Source organism: Ctenopharyngodon idella, chromosome 10 (genome assembly GCF_019924925.1).
Source record: "Ctenopharyngodon idella isolate HZGC_01 chromosome 10, HZGC01, whole genome shotgun sequence".
NCBI lineage: Eukaryota > Metazoa > Chordata > Actinopteri > Cypriniformes > Xenocyprididae > Ctenopharyngodon > Ctenopharyngodon idella.
The window spans coordinates 28,115,342-28,142,553 of record NC_067229.1 but is presented as its reverse complement, the minus strand read 5'-3'; the positions used below and the strand labels follow the sequence as shown (position 1 = coordinate 28,142,553).

At 37.6% G+C, this 27,212-nt stretch overlaps 1 protein-coding gene across 4 annotated transcripts; it reads right to left on the bottom strand.

Annotated features, from left to right (window-relative positions):
* Positions 1–2,048: 2,048 nt before the first annotated feature.
* Positions 2,049–24,313, bottom strand: vldlr (very low density lipoprotein receptor). 4 transcript variants are annotated; one of them, XM_051911097.1, is made up of 20 exons: positions 23,972–24,313; positions 18,592–18,711; positions 14,468–14,590; positions 13,212–13,334; positions 12,271–12,642; positions 11,978–12,100; positions 11,346–11,468; positions 9,286–9,405; positions 9,027–9,152; positions 7,852–8,023; positions 7,467–7,685; positions 7,197–7,315; positions 6,204–6,343; positions 5,497–5,638; positions 5,140–5,289; positions 4,844–4,906; positions 4,294–4,335; positions 3,913–3,993; positions 3,212–3,381; positions 2,049–2,916 (listed from the first exon to the last, which is right to left on the bottom strand). In XM_051911097.1, exons 1-20 carry the CDS (start codon positions 24,036–24,038, stop codon positions 2,881–2,883), a joined length of 2,631 nt encoding a protein of 876 aa, XP_051767057.1. In that variant the 5' UTR covers positions 24,039–24,313; the 3' UTR covers positions 2,049–2,880. The 4 variants fall into 4 exon arrangements, with proteins under 4 accessions (XP_051767057.1, XP_051767058.1, XP_051767059.1 ...); XM_051911098.1 differs by lacking the exon at positions 4,294–4,335; XM_051911099.1 differs by lacking the exon at positions 4,844–4,906.
* Between the last annotated feature and the right edge of the window lie 2,899 nt (positions 24,314–27,212).

The following is a 27,212-nucleotide window of genomic DNA, read 5'->3' as shown; positions in this document are numbered from 1 at the left end:
CACATGAGTTTGCAACAATAGCAAACCACAGTCCAATAATCCAATCAATTCCAGATGATCAAAATCCAACAGCTTTCTTTTTCGAGAAGCTGCATCACTCAGAAATACAATTAACGCAATTTCACCAAGTACAACATGTTTCTTGATCAACATCTTTGTTGATCCTGGAACAACATTCCAATCAACCAATCAGATTTGAGGGACAAGTTTAGTTTATATCAAGTTTAGGCTTACAACCAGAGTTAGGTGCTTCTACATTAATGTTATTCACCCATCATTTCTCTCTGATTTTAGGAATAATGTATGGGCAGGGTTAGGTTTAGGGGCAGGGGTAGGGTTAGGAGGACAAGGTATGTTGTTCCAGGATAAACAAAATATGTTGATCCAAGAACATGTCTTACTTGGCAAAATCATGGCGACCCAGAAATATGTCACAATAGGAGAAGACTATCGCAACTTACGTTTCATGCCGACATTAACATCATCAAGCCTTCCCCAGAAGGTCCTACTGGAGAGTTCATATGGTGTAACAATAAAAGTGGTTTTGGTTGGAATAAAGTGACAATTTATCTTCTCTCGCACTTCCCGCCAAAGACAGGAAGCTATTTTGGTGCTAGTATGACAAAATAAAAAGCAAATATGCACATTAAGCCAAGCACAAACTGTATTATTTTTACAAATGTTGTTTGTCACACTGTATAAAATGATCCCAATGAGATCTTGGGTAAAGCCCAAGTGCGACATCAACTTTTGTGTCAGACTCTATAATACACATCGCAGTCAACACTTTGGTCCCAACAGCCCAGACACTTTTGGACACTTCTTTAGAGGTTAAGATTTATCACAAAGGCAGTTAATTGCTGTTGTGAAAATAACACTTAGCATTTAAAGACTACTAAATGCCTTAAAGGATTAGTTCACTTTCAAATGAAATTACCCCAAGCTTTACTCACCTTCAAGCCATCCTAGGTGTATATGACTCTTTCTTTTCACAGTCAGAGAAATATTAATAAATATCCAGACGCGTCCGAGCTTTATAATGGCAGTAAGCGTTACCAAACGAGCATGAGCTGAAGAAAGTGTCTCCATCCGCATCCATCCATCATAAACATATTCCACACGGCTCCAGGGGGGGTTAACAAAGGCCTTCTGAAGCAAAGCGATGCATTTGTGTAAAAAAAAAATTGAAAAATTAAAAAATTTAACAAGTTATGAAGTAAAATATCTAGCTTCCGCCAGACCGCCTTCCGTATTCTACTTACGAAGAAAGTGTAAAACTCTAGCAGTTCAAAAATCTTACGCTACATCCTACACCTTCCCTATTCAACTTATGGAAAAAGTGTAACTGATGCAACGGCAGTTTACACTTTCTCCATAACTTGAATACGGAAGCTTGATATTTTACTTCATAACTCCCCTCAGCTCATACTCGTTTAGTAATGCTTACTGCCATTATAAAGCTCGGATGCGTCAGGATATTTATTAATATTTCTCCGACTGTGTTCATCAGAAAGAAGAAAGTCATATACACCTAGCATGGCTTGAGGGTGATTAAAGCCTGGGGTAATTTTCATTTGAAAGTGAACTAATCCTTTAAAAGGAGAAATCTTACAAACGTGAAATGTCTCTCAGACAGCAAAATTGTAATGTGAACAAAGCTATAATTGAGGTTATATCTACACATTTCATTACGCTTGTGCTGCCACTGCGAATATGAAGCTATAAATATCAGTTTGCATCATGATTCTTTAATTGACACCACCTCAAAAAGTCAGGGCTTAGAGAAAGTCTTGAGTTCACTAGTAATCATCACACTGATGGTAATTACGTGATGAGTGCATATAAATGCTATCATACTGATTTCAACATAGCATTATGTGCAGGCAACCAGAATTCGAGTCTGGCTCAGATCCTGCCCAGTCTTCCCTAATCTTAGTCTCAAAGGAGCCTATAAAAAAAAAAAAAAATACTTAGAAAAAAATAAAATAAAAAAAATCTATGCAATTAAATATATTCAATCCCAAGGTTAAATTGACCAATAAATGAACTTACTTTAAAGTTTAATTTTATTTTACGTTTGCAAATGTTTCCTTTTCACAATACAGAGCATTTTGTTCCCCTGTACACTGCTATAAAAGTTCACAGGAACAGCACACAAACATACAAAATAGTTTTAACAAACTTCTTTTTTTTTTTTTCTTCTTTTAAATACATTTTCCTCTACCCTGGTACAGTGCCCAACCATAGCAAAATTGTCTCAGTCAAATGTATACAATCTTATTTACAGAGGAACATTTGATCAAAGTGCTTGAAGAATCCTGATTATGTTTTCCAGAGAGTGATATATACAATGTTTTACAAATGTTGTAACAGCACTTTCTCCTATAGAGCTTTTTTAACCCAGAAAGACACAAGAAGCTTCATAATAATGTGTCTCCGGGAAATAATGTTCATTAGGAAAACAGAAAGAAAGAAAGAAACTTACATCTTAAAGACATGGCCATCTAAAATATGCATTTTCATTTAAATATTTCGGGAATCCACACACACTGCTGGCCATCTAATCTGCATTCTTGTTCTCCAGCTATGCCGTAATCCTTGCAAGTAGGAAAGTAAGGCTGTTGAATCATTTTGGGACCATTGTGGTGTAAGTGAAGGTAAAAACCCAAATCCTCGGAATTCCTTGATGCTTTGAACACACTTGGCATGAACAGGATGCAAATACTTTCTTGTATCACAATTGACATCCTCTTATTGGGTGAAAAAAAACTTGGAAATGCACTTCAGAAGGCAGCTGGTTGTGAAACCGTTGAAACGGCAGCAGTTGCCATTGGTGCCAAGTGGCTAGTAAATAAACTGGTGTGTTGTGGGGGGTTCGGGTTATGACAAGTCATCTTCTGTGTTTACCACTGAAAGCTGCAGGAAAAAGACAAGAAAATTTGTGAACTGAAGGTCCAGATACATTACAGCTTGTTAGGAAAACATGAAGCTTTTAGAAAAATGAAACTGATTTCTGGCATAAAATATAAACACACATATTCCACAAACAAATAATCGCTATTTTTCCATTTTGGCATTATGGCGTAGCAGAGAGGATAGCTCAAAAGCATTTTCTTAAATCCATATTTCCAGTGTTTGTAACAATGAGGTAGAGGACGAATCTATAGTTTCATTCATCTCATACCGCAGATAATGATTATGCGTTACTCACAGGAGGATATGTGTGGCCTACTGAAGCACTGTGTCTACTGATATCGATATTGAGGTCTTCCTCTGTGGTCTTCAGATATACTGGATTATCGAAGTTCATGCTCTTCTTATTTTTGATCTGCCAGTTGCGCCACATTAAATAACCACCCGCGGCAGCCATGGCCAATAACACTGTAGGCAAAGAACAATGAATTTAATAACTCAAAATAACAGTGAAAATGATCTAGCAAATATGTAATATTAAGAGAAGAAATGTGTTAAAACTCCAAAACTATCATGACAAGTGCAGTTTACTTTCCTGTGTGACATATGCCCAAACTTTCTGTTTCAATATTGAAGGGCTCATCATGAAACATGACTTGCTACTTGCTAGCTGGTTAAAGGTGGTATTATTAAGAATAACGCTTTTATTCTACAGAGCATTTGACTGGCCAATAACAGGTGTAGTGCAAAATTTTTGGTCCATTTTCCCTAGAAGAGGAAGTATGCATTTCAAGTGGGTTAATCTGCTAAAGATTAGACAATTTTTAGGAATACATTAACATACAGATGACTTCAAAGCTAACATACATGGAATAAAAGTCTCAAAAAGGTTCGAAAATTGCTGCCATTTGATTTCACCAATAAACACAGATGTAGAAAATCATAAATATTACAATTGCATACAACATATCATTACAGGAGCAGAAACAATGTACTTACACACAGGTAGAATAGCCCAGGCAGCAGCAGATCCTTTGGCTGATGAATTTACTTCATGTATGGAGGTGCTTATGTTTCCTTCTAAAAAAGTAGAAAAAGTCAAATGTAAAGACTATGAAACAGATTGAAACAGATATCAAGAGTCAGCAAAGCAAAATAATATGAGAAAGGGCAAAAATGAAGTTTGGATACGAGGGTGTGAATAAACAAGTAGCAGCAAAAGGATGAATGGGGTGGGGGGTACGGATCTTGACAGCCACTATTTCCAGTCCTGTTATTTGAATGGATAGGATTATCTATTCTAAATGCAGTGTTAAAGACTACAGTTATGGTTTTATTTTCAGATTAAGATTCAAGAAGATGGGAGGCAACTAGCCTTACCAGCATGAACTGGTTCAGAGGCAACCTTCGATATTGCAGATGCTTTAAAACAAAATTATATTTATAAGTATAATCACTTGAGGCTCATTTTCCATATAACTAATAACATGCTCAATCATTTTCTTCACCAAAATCTAACCACAATCAGTACAGTATAGGCAAAATGTAGAACATCTATAGACTTACAGTTTGTTATTTATTAATCTAAAGTTTAAGCAGGAAATAAAAATTTGCAGACCTTAGTTGCAACCAGTAGAAATTCCAGAAATTTTATAAATATTTAAATATCCCATAATCAATCAGTGTTTTCCTTAGGAGAGATTAGTTTTAATTAAACTTCCTAAAATCTCAAAGTAGTGATTTTATTAGATCAGTCATCACATCAAACAGCCTACCTCAATGCAAGCTTGAAGAAATGTTAATATGTGCCACTTCTACAGACTTCAATTGTGAAGCCAACTATCATTACTGCATTACATATCATTACATAACTATCAAATCAAAGGCATTGACCTCCATGCACGTGCAGTTATCCTAGTAACTGCTTTACCTTTAGAGTGACTGGGGTGAGGGGTCACCCTCCCTCCATCTCGAGGGGCGGCAGTAGGTGCCTCTGTCATAAGAGAGCATTTTAGAGCCATAGCAATAAAATAAAGTCCTACTTTTTTAGCTTTATGTTAACTTGTGATTATTTTTACCGCTGCAGTAAGAACGGGCCCAAGATGACCACCAAAGGAGGATCATGAATGACAAATATGGATGGTGCACATTTAAAAATTAACCGAATGCAAATGAATGCTTGATCAGCAATACATTCACTTATGTTACGAAGCGAAAGTTACATGCCTGGTATGCAGCGCAGGCCATCCGAGGCGAGTGTTTGGCCTTGCGGACACACACAGGTAAATTTAGGGGAATGTTTGTTAATTTGTGGAGCTGGCAGGCACATGAAGGAACAGCCTCCATTCTCCATCTTCTCATTACACCAGTTGGTCCCTGTTTTGAGAAGAAGACAAAACCTGGTTACTATCAATGCCTCACCAGACTCTTCAATATTAAATCAGAGCTCAAAGACTTCAAAGCTTCTGTTCCTTCCAAACAAGGGAGGCGTTTGTGAGTCACAGAATCAGCAAAACATTAAAAGACGATCAAAAACAAAATAAACAACTGTTTGTTGCCGTTTTAGATAAATTCAGGACACACCAGACAGCTGTATTAGCTCATGGTACACAATGATGTCCTGGGGTTCGTTGAGGTTGCTGGCCAGAACAGTTACATCGGATCCTGTGAACTTGTTTGCGCCGTAGATGGCCTCATTTTCACCGTCTGTCCAGAACACTCGATCCTGAAATGGGGGAAACCATGAGATGAGAGAAAACAAACTTGGTTTGTTAAATCAAATCAAATCAAATCAAATCAAAACAAATCAAATCAACAAATGCTCACTTACTGCTATAGCACAATTTAATACTTCTATTGATCCATTTCAAGCCAGGTTCAGACTACACAAAATCAGCCCAATTTTGGCATGATCCATTTGACGTAGGGTGTCATAGTGATTCATAAACTACAAGAATCAATCATTTTAATCTTGTATAGTGTGTGATCGTGACAACTGACAATGCATCTGTAACGCTACACGACGTCACGAAAGAAAGACTAGCATGTTGGTTTTTTTTTCAGTCATCCACAACAGGTTCCATCATATCTGTGATGTTGACCAATATGAGCACAGAAGCTCTTCCGTACACAACTTTCAAACATGGCGAAATGAAAGAGACGATTGTATTGGTGCTGCTAGAATTATGCAATGCAGGAAAGTTTTGTGGCAATAATATTCCTACCTATATGATGTTTCCTTGAGTGAGTACCATGACAGAGTGAAAAAAAGATTGATCTAGTTGGTGTACCTCAAAAACAGTAAGGGCAAAAGGGTGGGCCAGGTAGTCTGGTGACTGCAGCACCTTCCGGCGGTTGTCTCCGTTCAAGTCTACACTACAGAGCATGTGCAGCTTGGAGTCCACCCAGTAGAGTCTTCCCTTAATCAAATCTACAAGACAAGAGGCATGGTCAGGGGATAATTTATGATTCTGTCTGGTTGCTAGTTGGTCACAAAGTGCCCAAGTCAAAAGAGCCCACCACCCATTCAATTGGAGTGGAGTCCTTCAGAGTTTCGCGCCAACCCTAATTAAACACACCTGAACCAACTAGGCAAGGCCTTCAGAATTACCTGAAAACTAATTCTGGCATGTAAAAGGCAGGGAGCAGGGTCACATCTAAAGTCTGCAGGACTGTGGCCCTCCAGGAACTGAATTTGACCAGAGGTGCCTGTAGTTTTCAAGTAATCCTAAAGGACTTTATTAGCTGGATCAATTGTGTTTAATTGGGGTTGAAGCTAAACTGTGCACGACTATGGTCTTCAAGTTTGGCACCACTATCAGAAATTGTCCAAACTGAAGTCCAAATGCTTCCACAAACCCCTAACCCATAGATGTCTAACTTCATTCCTAGAGGGCCACAGTCCTGCAGAGTTTAGTTCCAACTCTGCTCCAAAACACCAGCCTGTAGTTCTCTCGCAATTTTCAAATTAAACTCTGCAGGACTCTGGGGCTTTCAGGAGCTGAGTTTTTAAGCAGAATACCCTGATTGCAGGGGTAGACAACCTTGCTCCTGGAGAGCTAGCATCCAGTAGAGTTTAGCTCCAATCCTAACCAAACACACATGAACCAGCTAATTGTGGTGTTCAGGATTACTAGAAAATAACCGGTAGGTGTGTTGGAGCAAGGTCGGCACTGACTGAAGTCTTCAGAAAGGTAGCCTTCCAGGAGTAGGTTTGGCTACCCCTGACTTATTGGTTAAAAAAAAACAAACAAACAAAAAAAAAAGTAGGTGAAATCACACACCAAGAGTGATTCCATTGGGCCATTGAATATCAGTCTCAACAAGGACTTGTCTGTCAATCCCGTTCATACCAGACTTCTCAATCTTAGCTGGCTCGCCCCAGTCTGACCAATACAGGAATCTGTAATTGAAGGACAAATATGCAATCATCTGAAATTTATACTAGCTCAAATCAGATGGTCACTTTTAAAAGGTTTTACCTGAGTAAATCTGTCAACTTTGGAAACTTTTAGAGAACAGTGTTTTGATAATACCTATTCCAATCAATTTACCCTGAAAGAGGATCCACAGCAATAGAGGCTGGTTCTTTCAGGCCGCTGTTAAAGAGCACCTTCCTCTTGGTCCCATTGAAGTTGGCCACAGCTATGCTCTTACTGCCCAGGTCTGACCAGTAGATGTTTTTGTAAATCCAGTCCACTGCAATCCCAACTGGCATCTGAACATTGTCAATCACTTTCGTATGACTTGCTTCCTGCTTATCCAACACTGTGCTGCAGGGGGAAAAAAAAGCACCAAATCACCAAGCAAATATGGGTAGAACCATTTACATAGTTCGGAGAACAAAGACATTTTTAAAATTTATGCACAAATACTTATTCCTATACAACTGTGCTCTAGTTTAAAGTGAGGCAGAGGCAACAGAGAGCCTGCAGTTACCTAAAAATCGCCTTCTGCCCCAGGTCAGCCCAGAATATCGTCTGCTGAATGAAGTCAGCATCTAGAGCTACTGTGTTCCGCAGCTGCTCCACAATCTGAGTATATTCACGGCGCTCCAGGCCTAGTTTACGGATATCTCTTCGATTGGTGAAAATAAGACAGGGCTCTTTACCTGCAAATGCAAAAAGAGAGTACCATAAATGCAGGAGTTAAAAGTTATCAGTGTCTGCAGTTCAGTAAAAAGTATTAAAATTTTTAATTCACCTTTTCTAAATTTAAGGCCAAAAAGTCTTAAATGGCATATAAAAAAGTCTGCAGGTCTTAAACAAGGTCTTTAGAAAGACTGGAGAAAGCCTGTTTAAACAGTTCCACATTGCTGTGTTCAGGGGCTCTGATGTAAAGATGCAGTGCTGCTTGCAAATGAAGTGCCATTAATTAATTAATTAATTATTTAATTTCTATGCTAACCCAGCAATGTGGCTTGTGGGATTGACAGTGGATCTTTTGAGAGCATGTCGAAAAGTTCAGAAATGCTCACTTTTATGCAATGCGAAAAAACACCAGATGGGAGTCGTTGCGAGATGCAAGTAGTCACATCATGAGTGTTTTAAAAAAAAAAAAAATGCAGATTATGCAGGAGTAATGCAGATATGCAGATTATGTGTGTAAATCATATTGTTTACATATTGGAAGCTTTGCAGTTGTTATACATGTTAAATACTGCAGTTTGGGTGCTTTCATTGTGAATAAGATGGCTGGGTTTTAAAGTTAAAACGTTATTAAATTGACACCTTTACTCTTTGTCATTTGGAAACAAAGATTGAATTTGTAATTGTGTGGGCTGTTTCAAAACAATTTCATTTTTATACTTGGAGTGTTTAAGATGAAAACCTGAAAACTTGAGAAACATATGTACCACTGTTACAGTACCACATGAATAACGGATTCTGCATGTTTGAATCACTGAAAATAAACTCCTCTGCCACCATTGGTGTGCATTAAATTTTCAATAACTCAGTGGTCCGTCATCAATTATTCCTTACTTGTTTGAATGGGAAATCCAATGTTTAAAAACAAAGTACCATTTGTTGAATCAATTCAGCCAAGCGAAAAAAAGAAAAGAAAAATAACTGAGTTGAACCCTAAGTGAAGTACAGAACTTGACCAGCTCTTACCTACAGCCTTGCACACTCCAGAGGTGGGGTCCATCTGATAACCATTGTGACACTCACATTTATAGCCTCCTTTAAGATTTATACATATTTGACTACATATACCAGGGTTGAGGCACTCATTGACATCTGTGGAGAAACAATCATAGTCTCAGTTCCTGTTGAGGAGCATAGTCACAAAAATCAATTTTTAGGACCCATGATAATCAATACTAAATTCATTTTTTGACTACATTTGAACAACACATGTGGCTATTCATACCACCACAGGTCTTGCGATCAATGAGCTGGAGTCCTGGCGTGCAGTCACACTCATAGCCAATCGTCAGGTCACGGCAGATGTGCGAGCAGCCTCCGTTATTGAGCAGGCATTCGTTCATATCTAAAACAAAAGGTGGATGGCTGCGTTACACACTTGGAATATCAATGCAGCACATTCAATGCAGGAGATGCACGGATACGACATGCTGAGATTCACAGGGATCAATAATCCAGAGGGGTTCCACATGATGAACATCCCCCAGGGTGAAACTATGTCCTTGAATCAGGTCTGAATACATGGAGCGTGCTACTCAATATTGACTCCATGCTGGACAAATGTGCCATAACACTCAGTGTTTTATAGCTTGGATGACTGACGTTTTGAGCCATTGTCAACTAGTCCTGGATCACAACATAAGCTATGCTTGTTCTATATGGCAAAAAAAAAAAAAAACAGTAAAAAGTTGTGTCCTTGATCCACAAACTGTATTTGTGCATGGTATTCTATAACAGCGAAAAAAGAGGTTAACAAAAACTAAAGCATTGTCATGAATGCAGGGTTGCCAACTTTTGAGTTTAGCTGAAGTTGTGCTCATTTCCTCTTCAAAGAATTTTTTCAAACTTTATTCACACAGAGTGTGCATCCAAAGTCGAAAATGGATTACAATAAAATCTGATCCCACTTTTAAATGGTTAGTTCACCAAAAAAGATATTTTGAAGAATGTTGGTAACCAACCATTTTTGGTGACCACTGACTTCCATTTTATGAGTAAATTATGACCATTTTCATTTTTAGGTGAACTATCCCTTTAAGCACAGATATCTGAATTATTTTGACTAGATTCACATAGTGATCCATTTCAAGGTCTTTTAGCAACAACTGTTTAGTCACTATTTTTAAGAACTAAACTGATCCTGCAACAGAATAGCATCCCTCTTATCAGTCCCCACAGTCCGTTTACACCCCTAACATCTGGAACAGTTTAAGCATTTAGGTCAAAACAAACAGCTTGAAACAATTTACTCATGCAAACTTTTAGACTCAACAATGCTGTCTAACAGACTACTGTTGCTGTGCGAACTAATTATACTGCAGGTTCTCCCTCCTGATGCACCCATGATGCTTCAGTCTGCATTTAACCACACACACACACACACACACACACACACACACAACAGAAACTAGGTGCATCCCAATTTGCGTACTTATGCATTATTCTATGACGTTTTTGAGTATAAATAGTGCAAGTAGTGTGTCCAATACCCGGATGATGCACTAAATTAACGGAAAAAAACGCGTGGAATGTTGGACACTTCATGCACTCAACTGTCGCAGCTTTAATTACGTACTGGAGGGGGAGGGGCGATCAGACTCAGATGTTAAATGACAAAACCTTATAAAATTCACACACTACACAAATGGAGTACATAGTGCATAAGTGCATAGTGTATAGTGTGTCATTTGGGACACAACTACTGTTTCAAGTAAACTGTTCTAAGGTCAAAGTTCGAAAAATCTCTGATTGACATACATTGCAGGAATGTTTAATAGTCACAAACTGAATTATGATTGGTGTTCTCCATTACATTTATTTGCATAGTGGTTTGTGATTGGATACAAAAAAGGAAAAGTCATTTAATAATTTATAGCGAACTCTACATTGCAAAGACCGGGTAACTTAACAGAACTGATGACGCAATTCAGTTATGCAGAATTAAAACCGAAGCTTCTTATATTCATACATAAATCATAAATGTTAGACTTTATAATTTATTGTTAATTCTGATGATGGAGAAGTTGGAAATTATACGTCAAATAACACTGAAACTCTAAAAACAGTAATTATATAATTCAGTTAGGTGTCAAGCACAGAAATTACACACTTCTAAGAACAGCACATATTTATTTTTTCTGTAACACACAAGATATTTTATTCAAAGCTTTGCATGCACTAGTGATAGACCTTCTCTGACATTTTCAGATTTATATAGAAAAAACTAATGTCAGAAAGCTCAATGGTCTTTGGTAATGAGAAGAACAGCAAAACACTTGTACTTACTGCACTCTTTGATGGGTTCATCACTCCAGTCAGGACAGTCACGGACTTTATTACACACTTTACTCATCTCTATGCACTCTCCACTCCGACACTTGAACTGGTCAGGACCGTTACACTGAGTTACTGAGCAAACAGACAATGAGAACATCAGTTTCAGTCCTTAAAATAAATCGAACAAAAACATCTGATGTGAACCAGTCAAAACATAAAATTATACTGTAGAGCAGCAGTTGTCAATTAGTGGGTTGTGACCCAATTATAGGATAACAATTCTGTTAAAAAAAATGCAATAATAACAATTATATTCATGCATAAATAAGATATCAAAATAGGCTTAATTAAAATAAAATACTTTTTTTTTTTTTTTTTTTTTTTTGGACAAACTTGGACCGAGATTAATCTGCCATTTGGTAATATGGCTAATACTAATTCAATGTTTGTTCCATGTTTTATGCTGGTGGATAAATTATAAAACACTTCTGCCATTATATAAAACAGTCTACTTTCATATTCAGCCTATGTCATAATCTTGCATATTACTAGGCTGTTGTTTCTTCTTGGATTTTAAGGATATTTGTTACTTTTCCAGGTAGAGCATTCTGAGGGAATGTTTTTCAGTTCAACGGACTCACAGTTTTTGCAGTTGACTTCATCTGTGCCGTCTGCACAATCTCGGAACCCGTTGCACTGTCGGCTGCCATGGATACAGCTGCCGTCATCGCACTTGAACTGGTCGGGCCTGCAGGTACGGGCAGCTGGAAATGACATGGATAAACGGAGACCTGTTAGTTAACCAAAAACCAGAAGCTAGAATATGCAGAAAACAAAAGGTCATGTTTCCATGACAGGAACACACAATATATTCCAGCCATTAAAACAAAACAAAAACAAAACAAAACAAAAACAACCCCAACAAAGAACTTACAACAGTTTTTCTCGTCACTGCCATCCTTGCAGTCTGGGTCCCCGTCACAGCGCCACTTCCTGTGTATGCATTCCCCAGAGCCGCACTGCATCTCACTGGGTGAACACTTAGCTGGCGGCGTTGGGTTGCGGCCGCAACGCTCTGGCGACTCATCCGATTGGTCCTGGCAGTCCACATCGTCATCGCATAGCCAGCTTCTAGGAATGCACGTATTGTTCCCACAGGGAACTTCACTGGGTCCGCAGGAGGACGGAGCACAGTCCTGTTCGTCGCTGCCATCCCCACAGTCATCCTCACCATTACAGACGAAATTACGAGACACACAGCGACCACTGGCACAGGTGAACTCCAGAGGGGCGCACGTAATGTTTCCTAATAAAACAACAAAGGAAAATGTGTGATGCAGCTGTCAAAAGGGCTTGACAAATGTTTCAGGATTTCAGTATTGTGGACACAGGCAAATAATTTCATTGAGATCACTGAAAATTTCTAGAAAATATAGCTTTAAGCAAGCAAGCAAGTACATAAATTATTATATATTTGACATTGTTAATATACTTGGTTTTGGAAGAATTATGAGAATAGTTTGAAACTATAGTAAAATTCCTGACTTCCAGATGGCAAATCTGAGCAGAGTTTAAGAAACTTTGAAGGAGACACAAGTCTGTAACTCTATAGACTCTTATTCAGGACAAAAGCACAGACGTATTTGTTTGAGACTGGATTACAAATTAGTCTGTAAAACACAAATGCACCTATCCTAGCGTTATTCAAACAGGGCTTAAAACAAACAATTCTTTGTAATGAGTTTCACTTTGGCTCTTGATGACTCATTTCCAATTATTGGCTTCACATGCAAAGCAGCAGGAGAAGAGGCAAGCAAAACGGGAACTGAAATTGATTGTAAGGCGGTTCAACTGGTGTTGTGTCTAGTGACTCACCACAATTAATCTCGTCCTCTCCGTTGTCGCAGTCTTTCTCACCATCACACTTCCAGAAGACAGGAATGCACTGCGTGGAGCCGACGCCACAACTGAACTCGTTCACTCGACAGGTTCTCGTGTCTGAGAGGAAAAGCCAGTCAGGACCATATGACTTAATTCACCTTACACGGCAGATTTTACAACTTTACAGACAATTTGGTGACCCATGCTTAGGCCAATGCTGGAATTTAGCCTTCTGAACTAACATTTACTATCAGAAGATGCTTTCACATAATTGGTGAAACTGTGCAAAATAATCCATTCTAAGTTCTTGCCAGGCTTAGCATAAACAAACATTGTTTTACAACACGTAACATGGGTGTAAACCTTCACATAGAAACAACCTTTAGACTGATGTGAACAATTAGGTTATAACTTTTATCCCTTTGGCAACCCTCCAAGAACTGCAATGGTTAAGAGAGGTTGGCAGCTCATGAACACGACAGGAAACTTAATATCAAAGAAGGAATAGTGCTATAGGTCTGTTGCGTAATCCATTAAACCTTTGATATTTTAGACTTCAAGGCCAAACCATACAAATGCAACATATCCTTCATATAAACGGCCTGCTGCATGACAAAGCAAAAACAAAACTATCACCTAAACGGAAATATTGAACGTGAAATCTTGGATCTTTAAAACTTCACTTGTGAGTTTATAGCCACCCATGTGCAAATGTTCACGAACACACACACACATTGTTGATCCCTTTCCATTTTCTGCTGACTAACTTTCCAACAGCTGGTCAAACAAGACTTGATATAGAGAGCTTCCATGCATAACTGCACGTACACTACACTTAGGCACTGGACTGTATAGAACGTACAGCCGCTGTATGTTATTTAAGCTGTAGATCACTTTTCAAGCCCCTGTTGTAATAAGTGCTCAAACCATTGAACTTCAAACTACTTCCCATTCTATCCAACAGAACAAGGACATGCAAAAAGATGCAAAAAATAAGAGGATATCCATGTGCTTTTGTAATGGATGTCATGTAAAATGTTAAACTAACACACAAGGGTGTATCTAAATATAATTCACAGTTGAGATAAGACTCTCGCACTCAAGTTAAAAATAAACAGGAAATTGTATGATCTTGCTTTCAAGGTAACTGGGGATTTATGACCCACTAAGACAGGGTTCATGCAGCGAACGCAAAGCCACAGTAAAGAAGGTGAATAAATCTGAAGTGTTAAAGGTGAAATCTGACTTACGGCACATTTCGATGCTTTCGTCTGAGCCATCCTCACAGTCTGGTTCACCATCGCACTGCCATCTCTTGGGAACACACTGTCCACTGCGACAGACGAAGTCCACCTCGGCACAAGTCTTCCTCACTGAAAAGGTCAAGAAACTGCAACAGTTATAAAACCTACTTTGTAGTAGAATTAGCACAGGCTCAAAGGGAGGCATAAAAAACAAGCCATAGACAAGAATGTCAATTCAAGAGTGCTTGAAATGCTTGTCAACGACTCAAGGTATCCAAGCAAAGGTTTAGAAATGCTGTTTAGGAATTGCAAATTTTAGACTTTGGCACATAGTTTGATCACGTAAGAAGCAAATAATGCAATGTGGAACCATTTCAGGAATTATTTAGGTCGCATGTACATTACATTGTTCAAGTGACCCAATTCTGATTTTTTTCCTCCCATGTGGCACAGATCGGATAGATATTTCAAAAACATTTAAAAAACAAAACAAAAAAAAAAAAACACGTTCTGACCCCCAAACTTTTGAACACTAGTGTATGTGTGTATGTGTATGTATGTATATAAGGTCATAATTTTGTAATTGGGGGGTGGGCACTTACAAATCTTATTTTTTCCACAAAAGAATGCAACTCATACGTTTTTGGAGTGAGGTTCAAAAATTGACCATTTAAAGTTGTCAAATTACATCATTTTTCGGCTAGAAACTAGGCCCGTATCCAGATGAAATGAAACGTGGGCCAAGTAATATTCCTGGTGGGACACGGGGGGTGCTACTAAAGTGTGTAGTAGTAATAAAGTTCACTAATAGTTGCTTTGTAGATTGCTTTATAATTCAGCACGTTCGTTAACCTCATAGGTAGAGTATGAGATTATGGCGACAGCCAAAAAAACAAACAAACAAACAAACAAAAAAAAAAAAAGGGGGGGGGGGGGGGATTCTGGAGCTGGACTGAATCTCAACAGTTTTGTGATTGGTTGTTATGCGGTGTGGGGCCAGGGTTTATGACAGAGAGTGTGACATCATAACACGACCGTTGCAGTGTCAGTAGAAATTTCGCATGCTCAAAGTCTAGTGTGACCACGGCATAATTCTGCTCATATCTATTATATGGAAAAACAATAACCTCTACTGTACATCTCTGCTGAGTTCTCATGTCACCCGTTAACATTTTAAAGTGTTTGATTGAGGTCTACAAAAAGCAGAACTGCTTCATAAGCCTGCACATTTTTGCTTAATTCAGCACTGGATATTGATTTAAAAGAAAACCCTTCAATCCTAGAGTGACACTTTAAGATGGGGGCTCTTTGAATCCAACAATATGAAGTAAAGAGCAGCTCCCTCCCATCTCGAGCACATTCACAGTCTCTTCATGTCTACTCAAAGCACAAGTGCTACTCAGAGCAGGAGGCCTCCTGCGGACAGAATGGCAATAGGAGACGGAGCAGTACAAACTGACAGGACCCACATTCTCAACACAGGGCCGAGTGTTTACTGTCACTGCTGGGATACAGTAAATGCGGCGTTAGGCGATTTCTCAAATGGAGGCGAAGCCCCCCCTCCCCCCTTTTGCTTTTGGCTTTTTTTTCTTTTTTTTTTTTACTCCAGTCAGTGTAAATTCATGTTCCAGTTGCATTTGATGTACATGTTTTCCCAGGAGTAAGGCTTGTGGTAAAACCTTTACCCGCACAGCATCAACAAGAAACCACCTAATATTAACCTAAAAAAAAAAAAATTGTCATATCTGTCATATACACAAACGGTTTGGAATAAAAAGTTTTGAATAATTATGATTTTTATGATTAAATGTTTTTGAAAGAACTCCAAGGCTGCATTTTTTTTTTGATCAAAAATAGATTGAAATAATAGATAGAAATTGTGAATTACTATGATTTAAAATAACTACCTTTTATTTTTTTAATATACTTTATTACCAGAGTCTTCAGTGTCACATGATCCTTCAGAAATCATTCTAATATGCTGATTTTATGCTCAAGAAAAATTTACTATGATTATCAATGTTGTTTGTTTGTTTATTAATTTTTTTTACGCCATGTTAGCATCATGGCTGATCAATGTTAAACAGTTGTGCTTCTTAATATTTTTGTGGAAACCATGATAAATTACCATTCAAAAGTTGTTTTTTTTTTTTTTTTAAGAAATTAAAGGATTAGTTCACTTCAAAATGAAAATTACCCCATGATTGACTCCGCATTTTCTGTATGTTGAATACGGAAGGCAGTCTGGTGGAAGCTAGTTATTTTACTTTATAACAAGTTACATATGGATATTTTTCTTACACAAACGCATCGCTTCGCTTCAGAGGGCCTTTATTAACCCCCCGGAGCAGTGTGAAGTACGTTTATGATGGATGGATGCACTTTCTTGAGCTTCAAACAGGTGGTTTCCGTGCACTGCTATTATAAAGCTTAGGAGCATAAGGGTGATTATTAAAGGGTTAGTTCACCCAAAAATTAAAATAATGTCATTTATTACTCACCCTCATGTCGTTCCACACCCATAAGACCTTCGTTCATCTTTGGAACACAAATTAAGATATTTTTGATGAAATCCGATGGCTCAGTGAGGCCTCTATTGCCAGCAATGTAGAATGACATGAGGGTGAGTAATAAATGACATTATTTTCATTTCTGGGTGAACTAACCCTTTAATATAACTCCAATTGTATTCATCTGAAAGAAGAAAGTCATATACACCCTTGAGGGTGAGTAAATCATGGGATAATTTTCATTTTAAAGTGAACTAATTCTTTAATACTTTTATTCAGTAACAACACATTAAAATTACCAAAAATGACAGTAAAGACATTATAATCATACAAAAGATTTCTATTTCAAATTAATGCTATGTTTTCTAACTTTGTTCAAACAATCCTAAAGAAAAAAAATATCACGTTTTCCACAAAAATATTATGCAAAATCAGTTTAACACTGATAAGCACCATTAATAATAACTGAGCACCAATAATAACTGATAAAATTAAGCAGCAAATCATCATATTAGAATGATTTCTTAAGGATTATGCGACAGTGAAGACTGGAATAATGATGCATTCAGGAATAGATTACATTTTAAAATAGTTATTTTAAATTAAAATCATTTTTCACTATATTACGATTTTTACTGTATTTGATCAAATAAATGCAGCCTTGGTGACCAGAAGAGACAAAACCAATTTAAAAAAAAACTATTCCAAACTTTTTCATCAGTAGTGCATATAATATTGATATGATGCATGATAAAATATCTAAAATATTTTAAATATTATAATTATATTCGGTTATAAAATATAATGTTTAAACTACAATAGTAATCGATCATCTATACATATATAATATTTACTGTGTGTTTGCAATTCCCATTTACTCTTGTAATGTGAAACAGGATATTCAAAGGGGAAGAGGGGGAACACAGGGATATAGTCTCTGTCAAGATTACCTCAAGGGAAGCAAAAGAGGTGCTGCTGCCCTCTAAAACTTAATCTACTGGTGTCGCTATTGGACATATATATATATATATATATTTTTTTTTTTAAAAACCCACATTTCATATCAAAATGTGTTTTTATTCTGTATTTTTTTAAGGAGGTACAGCCATCCCAGAGGAAACACCCCTGAGTAAAAGGTGAAAAGGCCTAAATGAGAACACTTGAATCCAAAAAAAGACTCCAGCTCATCATATCTGTGCCGGCCCTCGTCTGTAATTTCTCTTGCATCAATGACCCAGTTAGCAGATGAGAGTTAGATCACCCTGGTAGGACAATCTTTACGCATAAAAACCACTTAGTATGCAATCATATGGATGAAAGCCAAACTGTAGCTCATCAATATTTTAATTTTGCTGTGTGTTGTCCAACTGCATGCCAATCAGTTTATGCACCCATTATGACAGATTACCCAAGAGTTACATCAGCTCTCAAGATCAAGACTAGTTTAACTGTGGATCAGGGAAATCACATGCTGGCATTACACTAGCTTGTAGGCGTGGCGCACATCAAGACAAACACGTCCACGCGTCAGAACAATGACGGATGTTGTGCTGTCGAGCTGATGTAATTCTCAGATGACTCGCCTTGAGCTCTCATACACACCAGCGCACACAGACTCACCGCAGGACGTCTCGTCACTCCCGTCCGAGCAGTCCATGTCGCCATCGCACTGCCACACAGACGGAATACACCGGCCATTCCCACACTGGAACTGAGACTGCTCACATTCTGTTCGGGAACCTGTGAGGAAGGAGGAGGCGGTGTCAATGGCTTCAGCTCATTACAGTCAGTCTTGTAACAACTTGATGTACAAAATCGTCTAAATCTCCCCCAATATCAAGTTCTGTACATAAAAAACATTCTGCATAGAGGTGTGCAATATTGATGAAAATATATTTTATGGGATAGTCAATTTTCTCCCATCCCAGATTTATGTGCGGAGAAATCTGCCATCTTTGCACAAGGCCCAAGGGCGCTCAGTTCTACAGCCAAATTGTTTCGAGCCAATGACCTGAGCTGTAAATGCCATGTGACTAACTGAAGCCACAGGAAAATGACACTAGCCAAGTTTCCATTAAAGGGTTAGTTCACTCAAAAATGAAAATCCTGTCATTAATTGCTCACCCTGATGTCGTTCCACACCCGTAAGACCTTCATCTTCAGAACACAAATTAAGATATTTTTGATAAAATCTGAGGGGTTTTTTTTTATCCCCCATATAAAGCAACGCAATTACCACATTCAAGGTCCAGAAAAGTAGTAAAGACATCATTAAAATATTCAACGTGACTACAGTGGTTCAACCTTAATGTTATGTATACTTAATGATACGTATAATACACTTTTTGTGTGCAAAAACAAAAAAAAAATTACGATTTTATTCAACAATATCTTCTCTTCTGTATCATTCTCCTACGCTGTTTACGTTCAGCGCTTCCGTGTTCTACGTCATAACGCCGGCTCGTTATTGGCCGGCTCCTGCGTCAGCATCACACGCATGCGCTGTGAACAGCGTCAGCCAATACCGAGCCGGCGTTCTGATGTAGAACCTGGAAGCGCTGAACGTAAACAGCGTAGGAGAATGACAGGAGAGATGAAATTGTTGTATAAAGTCGTTATTTTTGTTTTGTTTTTGCGCACAAAAAGTATTCTCGTTGCTTCATAAAATTTCATCAAGAATATCTTAATTTGTGTTCCGAAGACGAATGAAGGTCTTACGGATTTGGAACAACATGAGGGTGAGTAATAAATGATAAATTTCATTTTTGGGTGAACTAACCCTTTAAATCTGGAATGAAATAAAAGTTGCGACTCTTTTCTTCCTTATTGTTACGTATATCTGAGTGAAACGGCTTCTTGAATAAGAACATATGTAGGGTGGAACTTGATTTTGTCCATGGAGAATTGATTGGATGGTTGTGGTTTGCTATTGGTTGATCTCATGTGAGTTACTGGTTGCCCCTCGCACCAGTAAACATCAGAGAATAGAGAGGGAGGGAAAGTTATTTTGATTCAAGATTATGAGGGCACATACATTTAAAATCATGTTCTGCATGGATGAATCATTTATAATACTGCAATATTGCATATTTCCATTGGCCTTTTACCCATAAAATGAGAGTAATGACATTATCCTTAAAAAGAAGAAGAAGAAAAAAAAAAAAAAAACTCTGAATTGTAAGTTCTGAATGTAAGTTTTGGTGCATCACACAAGCCTTTTAGCCATTTTCATACATTTTATATGGTATTTCCATACCAATTTTGTTTATAGCACACATTCTGTGTATTCTATGTAACTGCATCTTACTGTCAGAAGATGCAGTTACAAGAGCCGATACCATTTCTCAAGGCCTGATCAAAAACAAAGCATTGTTTTGTGCTAGCTTTTCTTTACCAGTTGGAACTGTCAAAGTCAACTTTTGTCATTTTAAGCACATCGTGTGAGATAAAAACATGCTATGTTTTAAAGACATACAAATACATACACCAAAAAGCATTTCTAACATTTCTAATCTGGCACTGAATACCCATAAAAAAAAGTTTCAATGGAATGGTTTTGTTGGAAAACCTATACCAACATCTACCAACAGGGCCATGTTAACTAGCCAGACATTGAAACAACCATTTCTTTTTCATCTGGCCAAATGCTGACAGGGGAAGTGTTCATGAAACCTGTTTGAAAACAGTCACAATTATGTTTAGTGCTGCTTAGTGGTGCAAAAGTCCTCAGAAATGAATCTGTGAACAACAGATCAACATAACCTTTGACAACAAAACATTTTGAAAGGTCTCTGCTAACCTGACCCAACCACTTATGTTTATAAAATAATCTGACTATAAAGTACATGGTTTGATCAGATATCCAAGCACCTGCAGCAAAGTTATAATGCTCTTTGTAGAAGATCTTGCTAAATGCTCATCAAAAAGGGTATGGTATAGAACTTGGATGCGTTAACTGCAAACTGGATAGAAACAGCTTTTCGCAAGACTAATGTTCTTCAGTTACAATGTATATTATATCTGGAATGAGAAATTAGTCATTTTAAATTCACACCTTCTTTAAAAATGTCATTACTGGCAAAAAAACCACCACAAATAACAGTAATACAAATCTCTTAATAAAATGGCCTGCATGTCTTCTGAATAAGGGACAGTGCAGCCAGTCCTTTGAAACAATGCGGTTACTTCATGGGCACCAATTTGTGACATGTGACATTAACCAAAGTCAGGAGCTCAATGTGACCTGCCTGCCATTCAGTCTAAGATCAGTTAGGAACACTGTCAATGCTAATTAAATCTGTACCAATCCACCAGCTTACTTAAAAACGGCATGGTAGAGATCTCTAAACTAGCTACTGGCTTTAATAAGAGTGTTTTACAGTTTCAGATTACCGTTATCAGGCTGTGTAACTGCAGGAGAGCTGTTCTTGACCATGACCACATTTGAGAATCTTCTCACAGCTGCATAATAGCATGTGCGATTTCAGAGAATAGCTCTGTTCTGAACGGAATAATAGCCTACTACTGATGGAATATTGATACTGTGCAGTATATACTACAATAAACTTTTTAAATATTATTTATTAATAGCAATAATAACAGTTGAGTACATTTTCTAGACTAAAAGCACAAGCATATTTAGAGTCTCATAGCTCTATTCTATAAAACTATACTTGAATGTATATAGCATTCATACCAAATAATAAAAAGCTACTAATTCAACTAACGAGTGCACTGCAAACCATTCGGCATTTAAAGATAATTTTAATGTTTACAAAATGCTACACTAACACTCTGCAAACATTCCTTAAAGAAAATGTCAGCTCCGAGATTCACTTTTAAGATGTGAAGACGACTGGTAACATTTTAGCCTGCTAGCAGAGACCGAGCTTGCGAAAGGCCCAGAAGCTTTATTCTTTCATATCTGTGCAAGTAAAACATTTACCACAAGACTCCCAAAGCTCTGATTCATCAGAATATATTTGCTTCATAGCTGACAGATGCTGAGAATGCAGTAGGAGCCTTAATCTAAAGCGCTGCTGGACCATTTGAATCAGCCTGACCTTAAGTCTCAAAACCAAACCTTCCACATATCAGCATTACATATTCCCTTATGAGGGAAATATCAAGTAGTACTTCCTTGAGATGAAAGCCATCTATCTTTCCTCATCAGCAGAATGATACCAATTAGTACTTCTAAACTGTCATTTAGCAAATGCTTTCATGCAAAATGATCTACAGTACCACTCATCACAAGGTCAGGCCCCACTGGAGTAACTTGAGGCAAAGGACTTTGCTCAAGGGCACAATGGAGAAAGGTCACGGATAAACTGCTGGGGTTTAAACCAACAACCTTTCAGTTACAAACCCACTAAGCCACAGCCACCCCAAACTTGCTGTACTTACAATTCAAGCTTAGATTATGAAAATTACAAAAACATCTCACCAAAATTAGTCCCCTATATAGACATGTAACATGCATAATCTGAGATTCCCAAAGTAATAAATCACAAGACGATTCAATTTAGTTAATAGCAGTGTCATTAGTTTAGGCCAATTCCCAAAACAAAGTAATCATATGAGATGGTTCTTTTTAGTCAATCTATTTTGTGAAGCAGCGATTTCACAAGAATTTGAATGATTTTATTTGTACGAAAACATGTTTTTTTAAGCATTAACCTTCACCCCTAACCCGACCCACCATCTGTGGGGAGTAAGCAGATTGTAAAATCGTACAAATGATACTGTACAAATTCATTCTAATTACCCACTAATTTCCCAAAATGTAAAACCATCATGAATTGCCATGAGATAGTGCTGGTGTGGTCCGATTCCTGAATGAATAAATCTTAGGTTCTTTTTAGTCAATTATAAACACTTATGAATCAATCAAAGTGGTTACTTATTTAACTAGGCTTTTATAGAACAGTAAAATACTTGACTCAAAATTAATGTATGTAAATTAATGCTTTATGAAATCAAAGACAATATTAAGATACACAATATGAGTAGGCTACTGTTGTAATCAGAAATGGTCTAGCCTAATAGAATCGTTAAAGCATTAAGAAACGGGAATCGTTTGGAGGGATCAGAATCGTTCGATTCTTTACGATTCTCTGCCTAATGTTTACATAGGATATTACTAAAGAAAAAAAAAAAGCTCAGACAGAACGCAAATACGCGTATTATGAAAACGCCCCCTTACATTGCGCTCAGTCAAGCTGTTTTTGAACGCAAGAACGCGTCCTAATAACGCATTGCTTGGATTGTGTAGTTTGCGTATATAAATCACAAGCAAGTCGCCTATAACATAACTCTTTAAAGTGCAATTTAACCCGAAGCAAATAAACAGGCCAAGCGGACCTGCTACAATACATGCTGGCATACGCGTTTCACACGCGCTTCAACCGGAGTCACCTGTTTAATTACCGCAACCAAACACGCCTCGTTTCTTTACCGAGCGAAGCGGCGTGCGTACGCATTGAGATATTAAACAAACATTCTAAACGAATAATAGAAAGACTATATGTTTTAATATAACAGGCCCATACTATGCATAAATAGACGATTAAACCGAGAAGGCGTTGGCGCAGATATATTGAAAGCTACGCTTTCAAAACGCACATAATTAGGCTACATTTAAAAAGGGAAAATTATATCAGTCAAATAACGCGTTCGGAAATAATACCATCAATAATGTGTATATAGGGTGGATTGCTATATACTATTTGCAAGGGCCTATACATTTAGACGCATTTTAAATGAGCGATCAATGGCCATCCAATCAAACACATTTTCCACTGAAAAATGCACACTAACACATTTCTTCCTACCAGATAAAGTACGAATGATACCAAGCAGCCCAGTTTTTCAAGGCATTAAAATCCCTTCTGAGAATTAGATTGCAACACTGTAACCACAAACGTTGTGAGAGCGCGGCATTGTTCTATATGATCTTCACATGGCAACCATTGTTACCATCATCTTTCTAAACACTCACCGCGCGAAAATCCACACAGCTGAAGACATATTGGCAGGATGAGAAGCCCCAGAATAGACGTGACCATTTCGCGCTAGAGCTGAACGCTGTGCTGTCTGTCTGTCTGTGGCCTCGTCCCTGATATTGTTGCACAGCCGATATGTCTTCGTGGAACAAACGGAAAGCGGCGTGATCCACGAGCTTTTATCTCATTTAGGCAGTTCCCCGGTCAGTCTCTCCACACAAGCGAAGCGGTCACAGAACCGCAATCCATGTCCTAATTTAATGATAGCGTGAACCTGCAGTGAATAACCGCGCCACTGCCGAACACAGGCGTGTTTTTTCTCCTTCAACATGTCATTTACACATTGTTAACCCTTTCTTTACCATATCTTCCACTAAACTGCCTTACCAGGTGCAGTCTCTCTTTGCCTATAACGCATAAATAAATCAATAAAACATCTACTTCATTCTGTGTAAGTTTCAGTCAGTTTAAACTGAGGGATAGGCCAATATTTTGGTACCATACCAAACTGAAGGTCACTAGCTAATTATGGATAATTAAAGTTTTTAATCTGATTAAAAACAACTAAGCACAATAGCCTACAAAAACTATAGCAGCTACTCGTTGAAAAATAAAGGTTCCAAAAGTGGGGTTTCACAGTGAAGCTATTAAAGAACTTTTTTTTTTTTTCATTTTGTATAGAACTTTTTAATAATCTAAAGAACTTTTTTTTTTCTGTAAAGAACCTTTTGTGGAATGGAAAGATTCCATGGATGTTTAGCAATGCCAATAAATATAGAGGCAGACTGGTCTCAATAAAGTTTTGAACGTTTAAAATTTATGAATTTGTTACTGAATTTTACGAGGTGGCTAATTCGTATGACCTCACTCGTATGAATTCATACGATTTGTCTAAACCCCAGTGACGGGTAGACTTAGGGGCGGGGTTAGGGGTAGGTCTTTCGTACAAATTTATATGAATTCGGCAACTGGTAAAATATGTACGATTTAGCAAAAAACATACGAATTTGTATGAGTGAGGTCGTACGAATTAGCCACCTCGTAAAATACGTACGGATTACCGTAAGATAGCGTTGGAATGTGCAAATCGTCATCCATTTGTGAATCGCCTTGGATTTTGTGTGTGTACAAGACAACGATGTACTAAAAATGAAACATTTTTTCCTTTGCGTTTTTCCCGAACAGATGACAACTTCAAAATGTTCCTCATTCACACAGATCCACGAAAACGATTAAATATGCTGTATTTACTTCCAGGCCAGTAGTTGGCGATGTCACTTTGTAAAGAAACACTACTCACCTATAAACTGAACACATAATACGCATGCGCATGACATCACCGTTTTCACAAATTCATGTTTTTGTAGTTTACACAGAGATGATAACGGTATCGTTTTCAAAAACTTGCACTTTCAAACCCATTTTCAAAAGTTTGCATTTCCAGGCCCCCAAAACGTTGTTGTTGTGTAAATTAACTGGCCAAAACGCATAGCCTACAAAGTTTTCGGTTTTTAGATGAAAACAGTGTCGCGTAAACGGCCCCGTGCCTGAAATGGGCCTAAAAAACTCAAACTTTAGAGTGTACGTTTTTGGAAACAATACCGTTATTGTCTCTGTTTAAACTACAAAAATGAGAATTTGTGAAAACAGTGTAGTCATGCACATTACGTGTTCAGTCTATAGGCGTGGATCATTTCTTTACAAAGTGACATCGCCAACTACTGGCCTGGCAGCATAATACAGCGTTTTTAGTCATTTTTATGGATCTAGATTTTTAGTACATTGTTGTCATGTAAACATACCCTAATACTTCCCAGTCAGGTCTCAGTTCGTATTTGTGTCCGTCAAACTCTATAGCCAATCAGATTTGAGCTTATCAATCGACCAATCATTATCATGTGAGGGCGTGCCTACCTGGATGTTAAGTCATCAGATATATATTTATATAAGAATGTAAGAATATAATATAGAATAACAAGACCGAAGTGGGGTTGAATGGAAATCTCTTACATATTGATTTAATGCAGTCTTTTGTCAGTTATCTTTTGCATAAAGCTCCTGTTCCTTTGACAAATTTTGACAGATCAGCTGGAATTTTAGATCAATCCACCTAGATCATTATGAATTCTTCAAAAGTACTTATAAAATATACAATATTCTGATACATATGACTGTACTGGATATGGTCACTTTGAGCACAATAAAGACATCAGGGACAGTGGATCAAACATCTGAGAAGAAGAGTAGTGATCAAAGTTCAAGGTGTTTTTTTTTTTCTAAAAACAGGTTTACACAAAGATGAGCAGATCAGAACATACACTGGAACCTTTCATGCATATTGATCCTTTATTCACAGAAGATCAATGCTGTCAGCAGAAGCCAGACAGACCAGTGAGCAAGCACTATATTTACCCTGTTCATTAATCATCAGCCCTGACAGCTTAGAGTCTTCTCTTCTCATTTGCTACATCTTCACTTCCTCACATTTGATTAACGCTTTGAGGAATATGGAATTATGGAATTAATATCCTATTTATCTTGTGAGGTGATAACTTAATGATTAGTGGTGCTTGCTAAGGGACGCAGGGGAAGCGGGGGTAAAATTAACAGTAAAAATACAGTAAAAACTGTGAAATATTATTACAATTTAACATAACTGTTTCCTATTGTAATATATTTTAAAAAGAAATGTATCCCTGTGATCAAAGCTGAATTTTCAGCATCATTACTCCAGTCTTCAATGTCACATGATCCTTCAGAAATCATTCTAATATGATGATTTGATGCTCAAGAAACATTTATAATTATTAATGTTGAAAATAGTTGTGCTTCTTCATATTTTTGTGGAAACAGTGATACATTTTTTTCAGGATACAAGATTCTTTGATGAATAGAAACTTTTATTTGAAATAGAAATATTCTGTAACATTATCAATGTATTTACTGTCACTTTTGCGTCCTTGCTGAGTAAAATCATTCTTTCTTTCTTTCTTTCTTTCTTTTTCTTATTTACCCCAGACGTTTAAATGATAGTGTATCACGTGTAGTTATGACATGAAAGATTCCTTTCTGGCATCACATTTAGGCTTTTTGCAGGAAGTCCTGCTATTACAGCTCAGTTTCCATTTGCTTAAGAAAAAGAATCATGCTACATTTTAATCATCCTCCATTATAATCATTTATTTAGCAGCCTCACTTTAATATAGTCTCTCTGTTGCATATTAAATCTCTGCCTTA

Excerpts from the sequence above, each read along its gene's own strand:
- vldlr (XM_051911097.1), bottom strand. The coding sequence starts at position 24,038 with ATGGTCACGTCTATTCTGGGGCTTCTCATCCTGCCAATATGTCTTCAG. Across the intron at positions 14,591-18,591 it reads GAGTGACGAGACGTCCTGCG|TGAGGAAGACTTGTGCCGAG; the intron begins GTGAGTCTGTGT and ends TGACCTTTTCAG. Across the intron at positions 4,907-5,139 it reads TGGCCTGCGCTGCATACCAG|AGGCACCTACTGCCGCCCCT; the intron begins GCATGTAACTTT and ends CTCTTATGACAG.